This window comes from Lissotriton vulgaris, chromosome 3_1, assembly GCF_964263255.1.
Source record: "Lissotriton vulgaris chromosome 3_1, aLisVul1.2, whole genome shotgun sequence".
NCBI lineage: Eukaryota > Metazoa > Chordata > Amphibia > Caudata > Salamandridae > Lissotriton > Lissotriton vulgaris.
The window spans coordinates 1,029,818,293-1,029,836,034 of record NC_141689.1 but is presented as its reverse complement, the minus strand read 5'-3'; the positions used below and the strand labels follow the sequence as shown (position 1 = coordinate 1,029,836,034).

Here is a 17,742-nt window from a genome sequence, read left to right as displayed (position 1 = left end):
GTTAGACAGTGGCGATATGCAAATCAGCTCTGACCCTGTGCCCCATGGGAACAGTCCAGTCCGAACTACAAAAGCCATGTCCTTCCCAGAACGGAATCAAGCATCCGAGGACCGGACCGGTTTCGAGGTAACACCTCTGGATGTACCATGTTACTCCGCATACTATTACAACTACCTACCGTTACAACGCGACCATTACAACGCATACCATTACAACGCATAGCGCTTTGAGGTGCTGGATAGTGGTAAGTATAATTTACTATTCTAACTCCAGTCCCCGTGGACCCTAGGGAAGGTGTTGGATAGTAAATTATACTTATTCCCTATCCTAGAGCGCCCCCCAGCGCAATGCGTTGTAATGGTATGCGTTGTAAAAGTCGCGTTGTAACGGTAGTGCGTTGTAACAAATGCGTTGTAACAGGTGTATACCAACACCTCTCATCAGCCCGGCTAGCTTGACTCCTGTGGTGTGGATTGCCTGGGACCCACGTCTGAGCATCCCCAGCACTCTTATGGCGGCAATTGCAAACAAAACAGGTGATGGACCGAATGTGGATCAATGTCACACATTCAACCCAGTCAAAAGATCTGGGCCCAAATCCATCGTTTTTTATGCTCAGACTTGGGTCCCAGGCACTCCACACCACTGGAGTCCAGCTAGCCGGGCTGATGAGAGGTGTTACCTCGAAACCGATCCGGTCCTCGGATGCTTGATTCCGTTCTGGGAAGGACATGGCTTTTGTAGTTCGGACTGGACTGTTCCCATGGGGCACAGGGTCAGATCTGATTTGCATATCGCCATTGTCTAACCAGGGTGGTGTGGAGTGCAAAAAAACGATGGATTTGGGCCCAGATCTTTGGACTGGGATGAATGTGTGACATTGATCCATATTCGGTCCATCACCTGTTTTGTTTGCAATTGCCGCCATAAGTGCGCTGGGGATGCTCAGACGTGGGTCCCAGGCACTCCACACCACTGGAGTCAAGCTAGCCGGGCTGATGAGAGGTGTTACCTCGAAACCGGTCCTGTCCTCGGATGCTTGATTCTGTTCTGGGAAGGACATGGTTTTTGTAGTTCGGACTGGACTGTTCCCATGGGGCACAGGGTCAGAGCTGATTTGCATATCGCCATTGTCTAACCCAGGGTGGTGTGGAGTGCAAAAAAACGATGGATTTGGGCCCCGATCTTTGGACTGGGATGAATGTGTGACATTGATCCACATTCGGTCCATCACCTGTTTTGCTTTAATTACTGGACAGCATATACCAGGCCAAGTTCACACACGGTTTGTGTGGGGTTATAATACAACCATCTGAAGATCTTTTGCAGCATTAAGGATGTGGAAGCAGGAGGTCACACTGCGTTGAATTGAGCAGTCCTGTTGAGCTTCTCATCTAAGATGATGCCTAGATTTCCTGTGAGGTCTGTGTGTGTTGTTCCTAGCTCCGACAGCCACCAGGGGGAGGTCTTGTTGCTGAAGACCAGTAGTTTCATCTTGTTGGTGTTGAGCTTCACGCAGTTGGTGTGCATCCAGTCTGATGCGATGGTCATGCAGTTGGTGAAGTTGGTCCTGCTGGAGTTAGTCTTGTTCGTCAGGGTGAGGATCAGTCAGGTTGGCGAGTAGTGTAATTTAAATGTTGAAAAATTGGGGCTAAAGGGCGATTCCTGTGACACACCGCATACAGTTACTTGGTCTCTAATGTAAAGGGTGGCAGCCTGACCCTATGGATTCTTCCTATGAGGAAGGAAGAGTGGAGTCAAATAGAGTAGAGTGGGATGCAATAGAGTAGAGTGGGGTGCGTAGAGTAAAATGACATATAATAAGTGATGTGGAGTGGCGAAGAGTGGAATGGCATAGTGTAGAGTGGCATAGAGTAGAGTGCAGTAGAGAAGCATTGTGTGGAGAGGAGTGACATTTTGTGGAATGGCGTACTTTGGCATTGAGTGGAGTGGCATAGAGTGGAATGGCGGAGAGTGCCATAGAGTGGAAATGTATGGAGTGGCATATAGTAAAGTGGCATAGAGTGGAATTGAGTGACATAGTCAAATGGCGTTGAGTGTGGTGGAGTGAAGTGGTGTAGAGTGGGGTGGTTCAGAGTGGAATGTTGTAGAGTAGTAGAGTTGTGGGTTTATGTAACTAAAGAGTCAATAGAGACAGCAGATAGGGTGAAGGCAACAAGAATAAAAAAACGGTATGCCTGTTTTAAAAGTCAGAAAGCATATTGCAACATCAAGAAATAATACCTTAACGCCTATAAAATAAAAGAGTAGTGTATTGCAAATAGGCGAGGAAGAACATATGTTCTTGGTCCATGCTCCAGGGAGGAGCTAACACAAGAAAGGAAAGGAGTCCTTTAGGAACCTAAGCAATTGAAAGACTGCAAATGAGTGTCAATGACAACAACTAACAGTATGCTGTGGCGGGTTGTAAGCCCACTGAATTGCAAGCAGTATGTCCCAACACAGCGCATGTGCTGTTTAGGCAAGACCTAAAATGGGCTTTAGCCCTTTTGTTACTCCCCCCCCCAGGGGGACAAGTAGTTAGGTTTCTTCTGGAACCGATGACACTAATAATACGTAAGAAGGAACAGCTAGAGCAGCCATGCAAGGAGTCAGAAGTTATGTAAGATCCAGTCCTGTTGGATTTGTCCTCAAAATATTTTTTTCCTTCAAGGCTTTTAGGAGGGTATATAATGAGAAATATTTTCTGTTGAAGATTTTGTGTTTGGATTTTATAGCATGCTAGCAAGCTGCTATTTCTAAGCATTTTGAGGTGAATCCTGTACTGTAGTCAAAAGGAAACGTTCTCCATGTCCAAATAACTTTTTAAAGCAGTCTTTGGATGTGCACAGCCTCTTACTAAAGGGATTTTTGGAGATGCAAAAAACATTTTCCCTATCAATACAATGAACATACAGTCAATTAATTAAGATTTATTAAAATGTGATGCAGGGAACCATTCAGATTGAGTCCCTGTGAGTGAAAGGTGATAGTGTAATACACAAATTGGATGTTAGAAGGGTGCATAGAAACATAGAATGTCCCTGCAGCTGAGGGTTGCCATGCCCTGTCAGGCTGTGCTTTTCTGCTTTCCTCTTGACACACATGCATTTAGCTCTATACCTTGGTTGCCCAATACTCTTGCTCTTTGCCAGTCGCTGGTTCTTTTTAGGTGGAGCCTAGAGCCAGCCACATGTGTGCTCTGCTCTGCGAGGCATGCTGTATTCTGTCTGTGGCTTTTGAACACACCAACCACACGACCACCGCATTGCATTGGTTGCTTGCTCTGCCTTTACTAATTCCATAGTTTTCGTTGACAAATAGTGCACATTTGTCCTGCCTTGTAGGTGTTTTGTTTCCGCCCTGAAGACGACTCCATTTACATGGATCCTTTCAGTATGGGCCATATGTTTTCTTTAAATGCACTACTCTTTTTTCCGCCCTTTCCTCACTGCTGGCTGGCACACGGGCCTGCTTGTTTTAATATCTGCCATTCAAGATGTTTCACACTAGCTCTAAAGGACACTGTTTCTTCTTCGGTGCAGCTGCATCAAAACAACCACATAGAACATAGAAAAAGGTATAACACAACAAGCTAATTTGTGGACCTTTAGTAAAAGTAGGCAATTCTACCATGTATTACTGAGTAAATTGCAAAGTGAGCTGTGGCGCATATTGAAATGAAACCAAATATTGTGCAAGTCCAAACAGATGTAGCCTGGATCTACAGATAGTTTTTAGAGCTTTTATCTTTTCTATCTACACCTAATATTGTAATACATATATTTCCGTGTGCAATCGAATAATGCATAACTAGAGTGTTGGGAAAGCCAAATCACTATATACATTTGTATTTAATATTGGCTTTATGGTATTTTACCTAGAGCAGATATATGTAACCAAGAAGAACATCACATTTCAAGATGACTGCAACATTTAACGCATCCATGAATGTATTGTGCCATGAAGTTTCTATGTTATTTCTGTGTGGGCTGGCTTCTTCTGCCGGGGGTTTTGGTCACGTTGCTCTCCAGGCAGGAAGGGCCCACCTGCTGCCTTTTATGCCGGAGAGTCTCCTGTTGTGTATGCAGCCCGGGCAGCCGACCCGCAGGGGGGCGTACCAAAAGCCTAATGTTGTTCTGATACTGACAGACGACTAGGATGAAATTTTGGGGGAGGGGGGGGGGGGCGTTTGTCACATTCCTGACGGCTATGACTACTTGCAGTGTGACGATGTATGACGTTCGCATGTTTTAGGTTAAACACTTTATCGGAAGCAGTTGAACAAGATTACTGTTGCAATTTCACCAGCAACGTATTGGCTTTGATTTCTGGCATTTGAAGGTCTGGTTTCAAAACAACAGGTCCTAGAATGCAATTGAAAACGCAACTGCATGCATTATTCACAGAGTACATGTTGACACATCCGAAGTTAGCCTATATCATGGTTTCTACACTTTAGTTGTCTTTGGAAACATTACACAAAAAATTTGTCTCGGTGTTGGCTTTCCTGAACCTAGTCTCCTCTACTACTAATGTTGGATGTGGAAGGGGAGGGTTAATCGTTAAGACTTTCTCAAACACCATTTTTCTGGCACACTGTTCCTTGCCGGCCAGTGGTTGCAGGCAAATGTATGTTCATTACATTTTCAAAATAAAATAGACTTTGATTGATAACCATTATTTTCTATTTTTATATGGATTGATTGAACTCTACAGTTAATAATATATTAAATAACATTCCTCTTCAGTAAAACATATTTCCTCTATTCCCCTCCCAGTCTTTTAGCAAAAACTGCACTTTAACTAACACACTATTGCTAGAAAATGATTCCCTTTAGTAATATTAATATCTGTACCACATCCCCTTGATCAATTTTCTTTTCATTGTACTGAAGTTGTTCAATTTATCCTCATGTTTTAAAATATACCCCATGTTTGGGGGCAATCTCTGAATTAGCACTTTTGAGAAAAAAAACAGTATGCGTAATCCTGATATTTGTATATTCATGCTTTAACAATTGTTTTCAATTTTAGTTATCGGTCAGATGGCACCAAAAAAGAACCTTTAAAGATGAGCTCTATGGTATGTATATTATTCCAGCATAGGCACATTCCCAATTCTATTGACCTTTGTTTGCAATTTAAGTCATTTATCAGTTCTGAAATGCTAACTCTGTTAAGTTGTTTCATCAGTGTTGGAAGACGACCTAACACGGAAACAGGAAGCTCATACCTGAGTGTTACATATCTAATAGTTGCTCATGAGTCCAGATTCAAGGTTGCAGTATGGCATCCAGCACAAAAGGACTGAGAACATTTCCTTAATATAGAACAGGATAGCTGAGCCTCCTAATAAGACTGGCATCAGAGGAAGGAGTCCAGTTGACGGCCAGTGGCAGAAATCAGATCAGAAATAAGGATAATAATGACATAGATTGTACAGTGCTACCACATCAGGGAGAGATTCTGGATACAGTACTAAACATCTAGATGGCACAGCTATATCAGAGCTGGGAATCCGTTTTTGAAATGTGCACACTTAAAAATTGTTTTCTGACGTTTTATTCATTAAAGCAGGTTTATTATAAGCTTTCATTTTTATGGTACAGGTACACAAAGGGGCCGCCATCTGACCCATCCTGGGAATAAATGCATTGTAACATTTTTTGTTGCAGGATTTGCAAATTCAATAGTGAAGTCACAAATCTGGGAAATGTTTTGAGTTTGCGAACCATGGGAGGCGTCCATGGTCATTTAACCATCATAGGATTCGCCAATCCTTAAAATAAATGTCATAAAAAATATTCAGTGCATGACCACTAGTGGCAGCTTGGGAGTAGGGCCTGGCTGCAATCTAATCCCTGCTGCCATCTCCACTATCTTCTGCTAAGGGGGTTTGTCCACAAGTGGTGCGATGTGACCCGGCAGCCAACACCTGCTGCAAGATGTAGTGAGGGCTTAGATGGCTGTGACCAAACGCTACTGCACATGGCACAAGTCCTTGTGAAGACCGGAGTTGGCCTCCTAGGGAGTTTTCTGTCTTGGGCCTGACCAAAGACAAAATCTTGCTGCGCACCACCTCTATGCATGCCCAACGGCCATGGACAGTGGTGTGTGACTGCCTGGTGAGGGTTAGGCGCAGGGGCTGGCCACAGGACAGTCCCTGTTACCAACCACGACTGTGCACAGCCAAAGACCAATCAAAGCAGGGACCAGCTGCGGTTGGCAGCAGGGAACTATTGCATTTTGTAAATTATAAACAACATAACCTAGAGATCCACTTAAAAAATAACCACAGTGAAATGCAATTAAGACCAACATAACACTTGCATTTACAAGTTAGTTTGTGGACCGCAATCCGTAACTCGTACCACAACGATGCAAACTATAACTTGCACACCAAATGCAATGTGAGCACCCGTACTCCTTGTAGTGTAAGACGGGAATTAATAATATTTCAGTTTAATCACACAATTTTTACAACCCTTTAAGGTACACAATTTGTGCCATAGGATAAACTGTCTGGAGTGCCATCATGTGCATTTTTGTGGATTTGAGATTGATATCAGTAAATCATTTCCATCTTTCTTTTGGTAGAGGCCCATTGTTTTGTTGAGGAAAACAATATGCTATTTGGAGCTTAACTACTATATGACGGAAGTATACTTGATATGTGAGTTTATAGCATATCAAAGTGAAAAAATTAAGGTTACTATGAGTAATATTTTTAATGGAGAATATGGGTGAGCAATATCTCCTGTAACTCTTGTTTCCTTATCTCCGAGTTCCATCTAGCAGTCACTTAGACATATTTTAAAAACACATTAAAACACCATGGGCCACTGATATCTCTTCCAATCAATATTTTAATATTCAGTACACTTCACACGTAGTATTTGTTGAATGTTCAATGAATGGAATTAGTTGTAATGTAAAGAGTTTCTGTTGAGCAATATAGGTTTATAATTTTTTTTAATGCAGATTATTACTAGTGTAAAGTTTTGTCTTTGTGTGACTTAGAGCCCCCGGCTTTCAAAGGAAAAATACCTTCTGCTGGATTTTCAAAGTGGTTAGCATAGCAAGGGTTATGTTTCATGATAATATGCTAACAGTTTAATCCAGTAATGTATTTTGACCATCTGACAGCTAAAAATATTTCCCAGGCCCTTGGGTTATCAAACTGTAACATGGCAATGGGTAGGGAACATATTAAACAACTGATTCATGGTCATAGCTTAAATATTCTTCCAACTTTGCTGTACAGTATTGAGTATATTCCAGTTTCACATGGTGAATCCTGAAATCCAGTGGCGGTAAATTAGGTTTTATAATCATTGTTTGGTGTTCAAAAGTCACTATCTGTATATACCTACTATTGGAACTGGATTTAAAAGGAATTACATAGAAAGAATTCAGTGCTGTGTCCACAAGAATATATTACTTTTAAGGTGGCAGAGAGAATCCTCTAAATGGAAATTAAAAATGAGTTAACCAAAGCAAATTCATAGTTTACTCAATTTGAAAGAATTTTGACATTACCATTTCATTTGTAATCCTCGTTCTGTATCAAATTGTTACAGTATTTTTAAACACTTAAAAAAAGTATAATTGTGTTAATCAGGTTTTGTTGTTCTCTTAAGTATGCTCTAGATAAAACTTTTGAGAGCAATGTGGAATAAGTTGGATTTGTCCTACACTAGTGTTGTAATCCTGCACATAATCCAAAAGTAAAGGACTCCAGTAGTTTCAGCTTTGGGATATCCTTTATTGCAAGTGGTAACAAGGAACCCACAGCACAGGTATAGCCTGGATAAACTCCCGCCAGCAACTACTCTCAAACTATAAACAAACATTTGTTAAATAATCTTTACTCGGCAAAAGCACATACAACTAAATGAATGTATAAAAACAAAAGAATATATATATATATATATATATATAAAGTCAGAAAACCTTCGCTTTTCCGCGACAGTAAACCCGAACACAATCCTTTCCAGGTAGGCTTTTATTTTCAAAGAATAAATATATATATAATATATTATATATAGGCAGCACACAAACACAGAATAGCTTTTCCCCATCAGCTTTAATCAGGTAAAACACTCGCACTGGTCCGTTAATTAAAGCAGCAAACTGCAACCCTGACGCGTTTCAAGAGTTTTCTCTTTTTCAAAGGAAGACTGCAGTTACAGGCACACTTCTTTATATTCCTCCTATCGTGGGTCCTTATTGGTCCGCTCTGTATGAGCATTTGTTACGTAGTATTATGGGAGGTGTAGTCCGTTTTTATGCCTCTGATGGTGGTGCCTCATATTTTCTGTCGCTAAAAAGCTCCGCAAGAGCCCCGGACAGCGTGTTGCTCTGAATCCTCTTCCGTGCCCCAACATAGAAGCCGAACAGTCAAAAGAGATATCATGCGCAAGTGGGCTGGCACATTGACACAGATACTTTTGCTCTTTAGCGTTTCATCTGACAGATCACAGGCGGCATCATCTGTAAACAAAAACAAACATAACGATAATTAGTTACGTGAAAATGATAACTAAACCTGAAAAAAACTTACATCAACGGTAATCTTAAAAACCAAGCTGCTACAACAGGCAAGCGAACATACTTCTCTAAACATATACTTATAAAATTACACTAGATCAACTCACATTCTAATCATTGTCATTTGATAGCTTAAACCACTAAAAACACAGCTTACTGGATTTAACCAAGATGGACAGCAAGCTCTTCATCACAGTAATGACCCATCGGGGTTAGTGTCCTGTACTGTACAATCATCTTTGACTCTAAGCGTCACAGTTTTAACACTTTATTGCCACCCCTTTCATTCACTTTCACCATATCTAATACACAAAAGCTGAGCAAATTGGTGTTCTGACTATGATGACTCTGGAAGTGTCGTGCTATCAGGTATTGTTTGTCTCCATTTTTGATGGCACGAAGATGTTCAAGTATCCTTTTCTTTGCTTTGTGTATTGTACTCCCTATATACGCTTTCTTACAGGGACAGAAAAGGGCATAAACAGAGAACTCAGTGTTACATGAGGTATGTTTCACTATCTGGCAAGGCTTAATATCTTGCAATAATGTCACTTCTTTCATATTTTGGCTATTCTTGCAGGCTTTGCAATTCCTGCATGTGAAAAACCCTCTGATTCCTGTTGGTTTTGTGTTCGGAGGTTCTACTGCCCTACATAGTGTCCTTCAGGGATTTCGCTCTCTTGAGTGTGATGTGGGGGGAGGCCTCAACACTATTTGCTAGATCTGGGTCTGTCTGTAGCACCGGCCAGAATTTACTAAGGCTCTTCCGTACTTTATAGGCCTGCCTATTGTACGTTGTGATGCATCTTATTTTATCTGGAATTTCTTCTCTGTCATCATTTTTCACTGCTAACAATGATGCTCTAGATCTCTCAGCCACTTTCACTTTTGCCTTATTGATGACTGACAGTGAATATCCTCTTTCAAGAAATCTCTTCCTCATGATTTCTTCTTCTGCACTAAAACTTTCAGGTGTACTGCAGTTGCGTTTTGCCCGTAAGAGTTCACCCAGTGGTATGCTGTTAATCAGTGAACTTGGATGGCAACTTCGTGCATGAAACAAACTGTTACCTGCAGTAGTTATCCTGAAAAGAGAACTCTCTAGTTTTTCGGTTTGAACTGTGGGTCTCAGATCTAAAAACTCTAGTCTATCTTTAAACCATTGGCTGGTGAACTTCAGATTGAAACTGTTCACGTTGAGGGTGCTCACAAATTCTGCTACTTCATTCTCAGTGCCTTTCCAGACACAGAAAATATTGTCTATGTAACGGACCCACATGGCCACCTTTTCTTGAAACATAGATGATTTTCTCACTACTTTCTCTTCCCAATATCCCGTGTAGAGTCCTGCAAAGCATTGAGCCAAACAGGTCCCCATAGATGTACCAAGGGTCTGTTTAAAGATCTTATTGTCGAAGAGAAAGTAGTTCTGTGTCAAGCAAATTTACATAATCTCAATAAACATCTCTGTATGAAAGAGATAAGAAATCGATCTTTCATTGAGAAAATGTCTGCATGCTTTCAACCCTAAATCGTGGGGGATGCATGTATATAGGCTCATGACCTCAAGAGACAAAAGGGAATAGTTACTTTCCCAATGGAGTTTCTCAAGGCATCTTAGGAAATCCCCCGAGTCTTTCACATAAGAGGGCAGTTGCTGCACGAGGATTTGAAGAAAGTGATTTACATATCTTGAGGTGTTCTCAAGGCAATTCCCTCTAGACGAGATATATCTATATCTCTCTCTTTGGTGTTCCTCCTCCGGCGGCACCCGTTCAACAAACACCAGCTCTGACTCCACTTCTCATGTCAGTTTAAAAATTCATATTTATTTGGCTTTAACAATTGGCATCACACAGTCCTTCTGTTTACAATCCCGGACCGACACGTTTCGGCGAATTGCCTTCCACTGGGTCAATATATATATATATATATATATATATATATATATATATATATATCAGCAATCTTCACCACTTCCGAACAAACGGCGAAATGAAGACACGGACCCCAGGCTGTCGGCAAGGTAGATTTAATGTTGACCTCTCAACGGGCGACGCTTTTCGAGCAACGAGTGCTCTTGTTCACACACCGTACACCCGGTCAGCTGACTAATTTATACTTGTTTTTTAGAGTGATGCTCCACCTCACAAGTGAATCACATGGTCACATAATGAACATAAAGAAAATACTTAAAGGTACACCACAGTTATGCAATGTGGAAAACAAGGTACAATAATATTACTGCATCAATGCCTAATCACACAAGAACTGTACAATACACAAAGGTTGAATATTGTGGCCAATATAGTAGTTACAGGAAAATAGACTGTCTTTGTATAAAAAGAGTTAAAGATAATATATGCAAATTAATATATTGACATCTATCTACACTATCTACATAACATTTCATCTATATACATAGCACTGACCAAAAATAAGCCTTTTCTGGTTCAAGTAGCACTTTCCCTTATCCTGTAATCAAGCATAGTTCCTTAAAATATAGGATAACCCTATGCAGTGGCCCCTTGTGGATTGGAAAAACCTTTTGTACCTAAAAACAAATTACATTTTATAAAATATTTAACAGTTTTATGCACCAAAAGTGACCTGTGCAAGAAAGTATGTTGTTTTTATATTTTTCTATATATATATTGTGTACATCATGATTAAAAGACACAAATCCTCTGTGAGCACATTATCAGAGGATAGGTTAATGTCAATGAATAAATCAATTACACCCTGTGTATTAGTGCTAACCCTAATACCAATTAACTTAATATCAAAGCATAAATATCTGTGAAGTGTATATATACATTGAACAAAGGTGAAGAAAAAGAAATGCTAAACAAATATTACTTATATGAACAACATTTACAAAGTACGGTCTGGTTTGAAATAATAACATGTGAATTGACTCCGCTTCAGATCCTTAATGGTTGTTTCTTATCCAACCTGTTCACCAGTGATGCACTGGATTGCCAAACAATCCTCCAAAAGATTCACTTATATATAAATATATCTCCAAAGCGGTTCACTTTTCCTGGGTTGTTTTGGCGCTCCAAAAGGTGAGCAATCATCGCGGTTGAACCAAAACGCTGAACATTCAAATAATCCTTTGTTTAAAAGAAAAGCGATCGCACTCCAGCAGTGATGATCCAGCTAGTTAATTTTGGACAGCAAGCACAGACCAAACCAACGCGTTTCGGTATTTTAAAATACCTTGCTCACTGCTGATTTTGTAGCGCGATCTACCTTGTTTTTGAAATAATTCACAGGAAAAACTGTTACTGTTTGTGACAGGGTTTTCTCAACTGACTTATGGGAGATGTAGTTCCCTGTCGTTTTCTGTGATTAAACAAAATTTCATACATAACAAGTTGAGTGGATTAAAATCAATAAATAATTGTACCTCCAAGAAAGAACATCATCATTACACAATTATTTCTCATTTTTGCATGGTAAATTAATAACAGATGACCCGCTTTGTTTACAGTCCTTAATGCCATTATCCTCCCCCACTGGGGATTCGTTCCAGTTCAAACCGTTGTTAGACTCCTGTTAAACCCGCTAGTGGGATATATTTCATTTCAGTTGCCAGCAACCCTTTTGAAATACGAGTCATATTTCGTTTGGACGGATTTTGAGCCTCCAATAGGGATATGCTGTCATATTTAAACTGAGTCGACTTACTCAGGCCCATTTGTGCACTCATCCGTTTTTATACCCTCCAGTGGGCATAAATTGTCCATGGATAAACCAATATTTAGATGTTACATGATAATGACTTCTTGGTGTTACTTGCATCTTGTTGCACACTGAGGGAGACTATATATTTAGTTAGATGTGTATGTACAGTTCCTCTGACTGATTTAAGCCATACGGTGTTATGCTTCTGAGATTTAGGATGTGACGTGATTCTTTTTGTCATAGTATTTTCTCCCTATTTCCTCCTCGTACACTGGCTGGTATGGTTTCTATCCCATAAAATTTCAGAGCTTTCCAATTTCCATTGTGGTGTAGCTCCATGTGTTTGGCCACTGCATCATTCCTATCATTGTTGTTCGTGGCACATACATGCTCCAATATTATTTTCTTTACGTCACAGATGGTCCTTCCCACATATTTTATGACCATGTCATGAGTGATGTATTATGTTACGTCATCAGCAGTGGATTGCGGGTGCGCGAGTTATAGTTAGCTGAACTAACTATAACGGGGGAATTTCAATGGGTTTGTATGAGTGAAATGTCCAGCTAACTAGAATGTGTGTGAAACCAATGGTTTTTTCAGTGAATATATATATATATATATATCTCAAAACAAAACCCTTTCAGGCATTGAGTGACGCATGAGCAGATCTAGAGTGTCGCTGGTGTTGAGGGTGCTCTAACAGGGGCTGCTTTTCACCTAAACTTGAGAACTACCCAGAGGTCTCTCCTTCTTTTTTGCATATATACAATTGTGTACAGTAACTTTACTATGTTTAGTAAGTAACGGCTCATTTTCACTTTACAAAGGGCAGTCAGCCCCCATGACGGTGTCATGTGATCAAGGCTTCGTTAAGCCGAAACGCGTCATGGCAGTTTGGTGTTGGGCACTTAAATAAATAATCTGCACTAATTTTGGGTCTCGCCACGTCTTTTTCGGCTATCTTGCTGGATCCAGGGCGTCTACATACCTCAAATATTTTCGGGTGTGCTTCCCCGGAATTGGCGAGATCCCTCCACGCAAGGGCAGGCTCGGCTTGAAGCAGTGGTTCCGCTCGTCGGAGCAATTTTCAGACACTCTAGGAAAGAGTTGCCGTCGGAGCCCCTGGAGGACCGGAAGTTCGGACGGCTATTCGGGGAAGGACCAAAGCGGTTCCAGGTCAGAGGTCAGCGGCAGCTGGCCGAAGACGGAGCCGTAGCGGGATACCTGACAACGCCGTCAGAGCTCCGTGGAATATCCTGTGTGGAGTGTGCAAGGCGCCTAGCCCCCCCCGCATTGTTCGGTAAGGAGTATTGGTGCCTGATTTAATTGACTTGCCTGAAAATAGTATACACCATGTCTGCGGACACTGTAAGGGGGCGTGTGGAGGCATCGAGGGGTATGTTCTCGGACTCTCCAGCTGGGGAGTCCGTTCCTGACACAGCTTCGAGCGCACAACCGGAACCTAACAACAGCGCTAAGGAGTTATTTAAAGCATTGGAGAAGTGCTTTACAAGTGAACAGGCAAAATGGTGGGAACATGGCTCTCTGTCAGGATATTTGGAGGTCGGTAGGGTGCCACGAGGCTTAAGGATAATGCTGGCCCCCTCATATGAAAACCCTGACCCGGCTATGCTCGCTGCCTGGGCCCAATGTAATCTGGATTCGTCACGACGACTAATTGAAATTCTCGTACAATACGCGGAGAGTGACAGAACAAAACTCTTGGCTGAAATTCACTAGAATCAATGGAGAAATTGAAAAACTACCTACCTCGCCTGCTATAACAAAATATAGGGAGGATATGGTTGCGAGATTAAAACGTGAAGAAGATATAATTAAAAAACGCTAAGTGTTTACATTTCAACGTGATCGATTGGATTACGAGCATGGCCAAATTTTCACATTCTCCAAAAAATATGACAACATTAAAGCACGACAACAACAAACAAAGACTTTTAAAACAATTTCCACAACACCATTGGCTAGTAATGAACAGGTTGAGGCATCATCAATTTCTGAGGAAAGCTCACAAGTGGACAGTGAGTCTGACAATGAGGCAAAGCGACATCAAAGGTCGGGTTTTCGCAAGTTTACTCTGGCACAGGAGCTGGAGGTAGTTCGAGAAGACCGAAAAATGACCCTTCGCTCTGGTACCCAGGGAGCCGCCGCAAACAAATCCTCAATAGGAAACGCACCGAGAGGAGGTGGTGCAATAAGAGGAGGAAACGCTGGTGGCAGACAAAAGAAACAACGGGCGAAATGGCAACAAAAACAGGCACAGAAACAATAGATGCCAAAACTGTGGTCAACCTTTCAGATGTAGTGCTCACCCCAGGCGAAACAGCTATTTTATTGCTGGGCCTGACATACAGCGCCCATGGGGATTTTGACTATGCGAGCACCAAAATTGATCTATTTAAATATGTTCGAAAATTGAAACTAAAAAAGTACCACCGTACTCACAGAACCAAAGAAACAGGTCCTTTGCTGCCATCAACTCCCGTACCCCACAGTCCACCAATTATGGGGCAAGCATTAACTCAAGAGCTCATGGAACTTCAAAATGAATAATGGTCTATTCAATTGTTCCCCGGCCGGGGTCCAACTTCAGCAATAGAAAAAACTCCCTTCAAGCCTAAATCTAAATTCTGTTCTCTGATGCTAAAGGACAATTTCTATTTGTTTCATGACAGAGTTTCTTCAGAACTTAAAACCTTGCAAATCAAGATTGCTAATGCTACCAGAAGACGAAATTACCAAGACATGGAATACCACAAATTGATTAAAAAACTGAGATCCAACAAAAACGTAATCATTCGCCAATCTGACAAGGGAGGCAATGTGGTCTTATGGCCCCATAAAATGTACATGGAGGTAGCTCTTAATGAGCTTAATAATCGTGATTGCTACAAAAGAACTAACATTAATGAAGTACAGTTGGCTAGCAACACAATTAACTCCAAATTGCTGGCATGGAGGAGTAAGGGCTTACTGACGATGGATGAATACAAGTATTTAAAAAAGGACTATCCATCCACCCAGTTATGTACTTTATCCCCAAAATTCATAAAGACTGCCAACAACCACCTGGCCGACCCATTATATCTGCCCGAAATAGCATTTTGGAGAATGTTGGGAGGTACACTGACTAGTTTTTGCAAGAGCATGTTAGATCTCTGCCTTCGTTTATCTTATTATACCGGTGACTTGCTCAAGAAAATTTCAAAATTCTAATGGGAATCCAACTATTTACTTGTGTCACTTCATGTGACATCTCTGTACACAAGTATCGTCCATATGGATGGAACTAGAGCAGTCCAACATTTCTTAAATAAGAGACCCGTGTATCTTCAAGAACATTCCAAAATGATTATTGCAATGATCAACATGTGTCTGGACAATAATGTGTTCCTCTTCTCTAACCAATTGTTTTTGCAGACCAGGGGTGTGGCTATGTGGGCCTGCTTCTCTCCCAGTTATGCCTGTCTCCACATGGGCTACTGGGAGGAGCAGGTCTTCATACCCGATTTTTATTTGATTATGAATACTAAAGTAAAAACCTGGTTGAGGTACATCGATGACCTCTTTTTTGTTTGGGAAGGTTCTGCTAGTGATGCTGTTGCATTCATTGACCAGCTGAATGTTAATAACCTTAATTTGAATTTCACTAGCAGTATCAGTGATAAGTCTATCGTCTTTCTGGATGTGGAAATCTTTGTGGAAAATGGTCTATTGGAAACTAAACTGTACCGTAAGCCTACGGCAGGCAATACGGTGTTGCATGCTGCAAGTCATCATCCGGCTCACCTGATAAGAAGCATCCCCTATGGGGAGATGCTTCGCATCAGAAGAATTTGCAGCAGCAACCCGATTGTCTTAAAGCGCAGAATGACTGTAAAAACAGATTTCTGAGTAGAGGCTATTCAACAGCTATTGTTAACAAAGCGATCACTAGAGCCAATAAATGGGAAAGAGCGCAGTTACTGGCCCCTGACAACGCCAACTCTAAAGTTTCCAAAAAAGTGGTTGATAATGAAACACGTTTGATAATAGGCTTCAACAACCAACACCAGACCATCCATAAAATTGTAAAGAACAACTGGTCTTTGATCACTAGTGATCCAATAGTGGGCAATATGTTTACCAAATCTCCCTGCATTACCTATAGAAAAGCTAGATCTATGCAGGATAGTCTTGTCTCAAGCAGTCCTGAAATAGTCACGGGCACGTGGCTTGATGGTAGTAAGGGCTTCTTGAGATGTTCTGTGTGTAAAGCCTGCAAAAATGGTATAAGTAAATCTGAATACATGACCCCTCTGTCCCCTAATCCTACAAAAATCAGAGGAAAATACACTTGCAGGTCAGAATATGCAGTCTACGTTTTAGAATGCCCCTGTGGCCTTAGATATGTGGGGAGCACCAGGCCACAAGTTTATAAGCGCATCTTACAGCATCTCAGAGCCATCACCAATGCTGATCCAGCTTATCCTGTAGCCAGGCATTTCGAGCTGGTACATGCGAAAAATGCTTCTGGCTTACTATACTATGTGATAGATACGGTTTCCCCCCCAGAGAAGAGGCGGTGACAGGGAAGCCCTTTTGAGAAAATTGGAAACCAGACATATTATTCTGTTAGATTCGAGAATGCCCAATGGATTAAATACTAGTGAGGATTGTCATAAGTATCTGTAATTGACATTTTTTCTGTACTTCCAACTAATGTCTATTGTTGTCTTTTATAAATTATAACTCTGCAAATATCAAATCAAAGTTATGTTTAAATATAAATTTTATATCTATGAACTAACCCCTCTCATTCCCCACATGAATTCACAAACCTGATTAATACAATCTGTATTTGATTTTAATTCACTGGTAGCACAATTTCTGGATCCGTTACCAACAACGCACTTTATTGTATTTTGCACGAGGGCATCTGTTGTACATGTAACATCCTTAGCCCACTTGGGCTTCATCCACAATTATTCTTTTCCGCCCACGAGGTTAACTCTCTCTTGGACGGTGAAGTCAAGAACGGGGTTTTGACCCCTGTTGCAAATTGCATACGGTGGGACATTAAACAATATTATTACTGTACAGACAATAATAATAGGATGTTTTAGGTTGAGCGCTGGCAATGTATTAGGAATATTTATTTTTTAAAACATTCAATTATTTATGTGTTTTATCATTATTCTTATTTGTCTTTGCGGTTTTACCTAAATTTTGTACATAGATATGAGAAGACTATTATATTTATTTATTTATATAATTGTAAATATCAAGGTCACTCTACCTCGTTTGTAAATACATAACACACATTATGTTTCAATTGTGTACAGTAACTTTACTATGTTTAGTAAGTAACGGCTCATTTTCACTTTACAAAGGGCAGTCAGCCCCCATGACGGTGTCATGTGATCAAGGCTTCGTTAAGCCGAAACGCGTCATGGCAGTTTGGTGTTGGGCACTTAAATAAATAATCTGCACTAATT

General features: G+C 40.9%; 1 protein-coding gene across 2 annotated transcripts in view; it reads left to right on the top strand.

Moving 5' to 3' along the window:
- Window positions 1-17,742, top strand: part of RIC1 (RIC1 partner of RAB6A GEF complex) — a 979,735-nt gene that overhangs the window by 604,335 nt on the left and 357,658 nt on the right. For both annotated transcript variants that reach the window (XM_086961422.1, XM_086961421.1), the window contains exon 10: window positions 5,039-5,087. In XM_086961422.1, the coding sequence (XP_086817548.1) occupies window positions 5,039-5,087 (49 nt within the window). The remainder of the gene's footprint in view (window positions 1-5,038; window positions 5,088-17,742) is intronic.